Source organism: Haplochromis burtoni, unplaced genomic scaffold (assembly GCF_018398535.1).
Source record: "Haplochromis burtoni strain Fernald_Lab_line unplaced genomic scaffold, NCSU_Asbu1 Contig_24, whole genome shotgun sequence".
Taxonomy (NCBI): Eukaryota; Metazoa; Chordata; class Actinopteri; order Cichliformes; family Cichlidae; genus Haplochromis; species Haplochromis burtoni.
The window spans coordinates 3674169-3679011 of NW_024582385.1; the positions used below are offsets into that span (position 1 = coordinate 3674169).

A 4843-nucleotide genomic window follows, 5' to 3' on the forward strand; every position below is an offset into this window, starting at 1 on the left:
ATATGAAGAGCAGCTTGAATCCACAAAATAAAACCAACTGCCTCATTATGATTGCCCACTCGACAGAGTGGAGTTCTGCCTGATATTGGGCCACCGTTGTGTTGCTTTAAACATGTATTTTTGGGGGTGAAAAAAATGTTGTTTATTTCTTTAATAAATAATTTTGACCAGTAAACTTTCCTTGTTTAAACATGCACCATGGTTTGGTCTTTGCTTGTGACTTCTTGATGTTGGTAAATACAATAATTGAAAAAATACCACGCTACATATAATATACATATAATAATGTACAACACGTTTTGGAGTATATTTCTGCTGTGAGGTCCCGCCTCCTTGTACTTATGCAATTAACCGGGTTCCGACCCGGACAAACGGATCAGATTTTCACCCAGGTGTCATCCACATATCTGAACCAATGGCTTGGTGGTGTTCCAGGGTAGGATAGCAAAGCCCTCTTTTCCACTTCTTCCATGTACAAATTGGCCACAATGGATGAAACTGGGGAGCCCATGGCACACCCATGTTTCTGCCTGTGGAACTGACCCTTGTATGTGAAGTAGGTGGAATGAAGACACAGTTCAAACACACTTGGTCGGTGCTGAGAGCGGTCCTGTTGCTGAGGTTGGGGTCATCCTGTCATCTCTTACGGACCACCTTCAGTGAAGACAGATGTGAAGCCTGATCTTGAAAGTTGAGCAGATGTCTGTCTCCTGAGTCTGATCTGGGAGCTGCTTCCACAGGAGGTGGGTACTGTAACAGGCCTTTTAGAAAACGCCAGCTACCACCAATCCTGTGGCAGAGGTTTACTGGAACAACACGCTCTTAAAAATATGATGCACTCACATAATCACACACGACTCTGTATATTCTGTCAGTGCAAGAGTGGAGCTCCCAACTCTCTTTCATGGTTGTTATACACACTCAGGGAATTCTTTCTGGATAATGACGATTATGTCTGTTATAAATTACATTATTTAATGTAATAACAATTCATATTTTAAACATTTTTTGTGCAACATTATTACTGCCATTATGCTGTTATTACAAAACACTATCATCACATGTTCTCATTGTTCACCTGGTGAGGCTCAAAGCGCTCCCAGCTGGAGTCCAACCGGAACGCTGTCTGATAGAGGGAATGATTTAATACTGTTTTGTCAGGAAAGAACTATCGACCACACACAAAGCAACGTAGTTACTACACAAACAAAATTTATGTGGCCATATGGGAGACATTTGAATCTGAAGGTGCTTCCGACACAAAGGAAAAATACACTTCTTCACCTTCAGCAGGGATATTTACACAAACTGTTGATTTTGAATTTGGAAAATACAGGATTTGTTTGTTTTGTTTTGTACCGATGAACTAATATTAGAAACAGTTATTCTACAATGCTTTATGTTACAAAGCAAGTCTCATAATAAGAAATGTCAAATATGAACAAAACAGGAAGCAGATTCTAGTTTTAAGGGCAAACTATATGAAAAAAGTTGTTCCTGTACAGATAATTGTAAGAGCAGTCGTGGCTTTGCGTTGGTGTGAGATAAAGGAACAGTTTAAGACTAATATTTCTGTTTGTCACTATGCAGAACAGTTAGCGCGGATCTTTCACTATACTGTCACTCAATGACTTTATTATCAGCTGTGTGAGTCTGCAGCACAGGAAGTTCCAGCTTCTCACACTCGGTCATCTTCAGGGTTAAGTACTGGGCCACCTCGTTGGGATCGGTGAACAGTGGAGCCGGAACATTCTGAAGAGGAGGACACAACGAATCAAACTGAAGAACTAATCTGGAGTCAAAATAAAAACCACATATTAAAGTAAAAATAGATCTGAATATTCATATTTATATAAAAAACAACAAATAATAATGTACTTCAGAATCACCCATGAAAAACAAAACTCCTAAATGCTGTATAAACAGCATCATGAACGTGTGATGGCGCAGCACAGTCAGCATGTCAGCTCCCAGCTTCCTCTGGAAACACACTGCTAACATGCTGGGGTTCTTCTGCACACTGACATCTCGTTCCAGGACGGGCACAGGCAGCTGTCTGACGCTGGTTTCATTATTATTGTTGTTGTGATACAGTTTTAGTGCATTTCCATCGTCACCCTTAGCCCTCTACAACATGAATTTAACTGTTTTGTTCTGATTTCTTTTTTTTTTAGAATTAAATATTTCATCCTACATTTTGATAGCTTGGAGCGTCCTCTACTGATACATCAGCCAACAAGTATCCACAGGTAAGCCAGCGGTCTGAGAGCGACGTGCTGTCCGGATAATAACTGTGAGGTGTTGAGGATGTGGCTGAACAGACTTTGAACATGAGAAGGATTTTAAATTCAAGTCTGAATTTATCAGGGAGCCACTGAAGAGAAGCTAATAATCTCTTTGCAGTGCCAGTGGGCGGAGCTTTGAGTCAACTGAAGGCTTTTCAGGTCATGTTTTGGACATCCTGATAATAATGAACCCGTTTTTTAGCAGCACTCTGACTCAGGATGTTTCTAACTTTAATGACATTGCACAAATGAATCAGGCTAGCTCTACGTATTTGTTGAAAGTACACCTGAGGCCATCTGAGCCAAGTATCAGGTTGGACATCAACTTTAACATTTTTAGGACCAAGTATAATATTCCTCTTTTGGGGATGATGAGTTAACTCTTTGATTACTTCTCTTTCAAAAAGTCTATAATGAAGATAAGATATCAGTCTATAATTAGCCAAGGCAGCTGGATCAAGTAAGGGTTGGAAGTCCGTGGTATGTAACCTGTTAATAAAGACAGATTCATCCTGTTAAAACCCGAAGCATTAATTCATGGGGAAACAGATGGACACATCTGTCCAGGTTTTCCCACAAAGTTTGCCAATAAAACCCACGTTGTTTTTCTGGACACTGCTCAGACAGGAGAACGCTACTAGTCCAGGTGGAGAGGGGACCACAGAAAGCTTCAGAGTCTGACATCTTTTTAGCAAAACTACCATCGACACAGTATTGGTAAATGGACTGATTCTTATATAGCACTTTTCTTCTCTCCCACAGCACTCAAGGTGATCTATACAACATGCTTTATTCACCCATTCATATTGTTCTATCCCGTTTCCATCTAAGCAGCAGAACAGACTTCACCAACTTCACGAGGACATGACGTACTCTAGGGGGCGCTGTGTTTGCTGCCCAGGACCGAGGAGCCTGATTGGCAAGTTTACCCTGAAGGACATCCATGGAGGACATCGTTTAGCATGTCCGGTTTGGCGGTGGGTCAGTGATGGTCTACGGAGGCATGTCCATGGATACCCACCCCCACCCGACCCCAATCCAACTGAACACCTCAGGGACATCATAGTTCGGTTGCACCTCGGACTGTCCAGGAGCTCGGTCCAGATCTGTGAGAAGAGCTGCTAGTGCACCGGAGGAGCATGGTCCCATGTTGTCAGGCATGCATGTGGCGGCATAAACACTACTGAGGCCCATTCTGGCAACAAGCACTAGCCTGGTGCACATTTTTGTTCACTTTGATTTACAGCTTGTCTTTGAATTCAGCCTGTGATTATTTTCATTTCATTTCATGTTGTGGTATCCTTCCTTTTCTAACACATTAACCAGTCCAGTCAGTAGATTATATTTTTTAAAGCCCAATGAGGATAAAACTGAAATCCACCTTACAGGCATCAAATCCAACCTTTTGAAGGCGAACCATTTCTCTCTCACCATCGATAACTCCAGTTTTCCCCTCTCCTCAGGTTAGGAGCCTTGGTGTCATCCTAGACAGTTCACTGTCCTATAAATCTCACAACAATAATCTCACCTGCCCATTTCCATCTATGCAGCATTAACAGATTACATCCTGCACCCAGTCTACATCCACAGTCTCGTTACCTCCCACCTTGACTATTGTAATTCTCTCTTACATGGTCTCCCCCCAAAATCCCTCCATCAGCTTCAACTGGTTCAAAACTCCGCTGCCTGCATTATTACCAGACAGATTATTACCAGAACCCCTCCTACCAGCACATCACCCCTGTTCTTCAGGAATTTCACTGGGAGCCGGTGAAATTCCGAATAATATACAAACTTCTTCTGCTCACCTTCAAGGCCCTTCATGACCTTGCTCCTTTTTACCTTTCTGACCTGTTAAGCACCACCTGTTCTGCCCCTTCACTTCGATCCTCTTCTTCTGTCCAGCTTGCTGTGCCTTCCTTCCGCCTCACCACCATGGGAAGCAGAGCCGTCAGCTGCTCCGCTCCCAGGCTGAGGAACTCTCTCCCCCAGATATAAGAAACACTTTCTCTCCCCCAATTTAAATTTCAACTCAAAACCCATCTGTTCAAATCTGCATATTCACTGTGAACCTAATGTTTGTTCATTTTATCTTGTGCTTTTTTGTTTTTATTGTTCTTCATCTTGTTATTGATCTATTATGCGTTTTACTCTTTAAGTGTCCTTGGTTGTCTTGAAAGGTGCTTTTAAAATGTACTATTATTATCAGGCCTCGCAAAATTTCAAACTCCCTGGTAGCCCTTCGGGCAGGGACTCTTCAGTTTTAGCCCAAAATAAATTTAAGTAGCCCGAATAAAAAAGAGAGCAATGTTTTGATTGATGTTTTGTTTCCCTAATGTATTGTATTGTAACGGAAACAAAACATTAATCAAAACATTGTTGAAAAACAAATTACAACATTGTATAAAAATTACAATCATCAACTCAAATACTTGGTTCTAATTGAACAGAAATTTCTATGAACTTGTAAGAACTGTGTAGGACATGGATCAGTCTGTGTTAGATCCTGAATCTGACATTTCCACTGAAGTCACGGTAAGAGGCAAGTGGAACCAAGA

The 4843-nt window shown here is 41.6% G+C and overlaps 1 protein-coding gene across 4 annotated transcripts in view; it reads right to left on the reverse strand.

Annotated features, from left to right (window-relative positions):
* Positions 1 to 940: 940 nt before the first annotated feature.
* The window catches only part of tiprl (TIP41, TOR signaling pathway regulator-like (S. cerevisiae)), an 8280-nt gene continuing 4377 nt past the window's right edge, over positions 941 to 4843 (reverse strand). For all 4 annotated transcript variants that reach the window (XM_005926858.3, XM_005926859.3, XM_005926860.3 and 1 more), the window contains exon 8: positions 941 to 1752. In XM_005926858.3, the coding sequence (XP_005926920.1) occupies positions 1621 to 1752 (132 nt within the window). In that variant the 3' untranslated portion in view covers positions 941 to 1620. The remainder of the gene's footprint in view (positions 1753 to 4843) is intronic.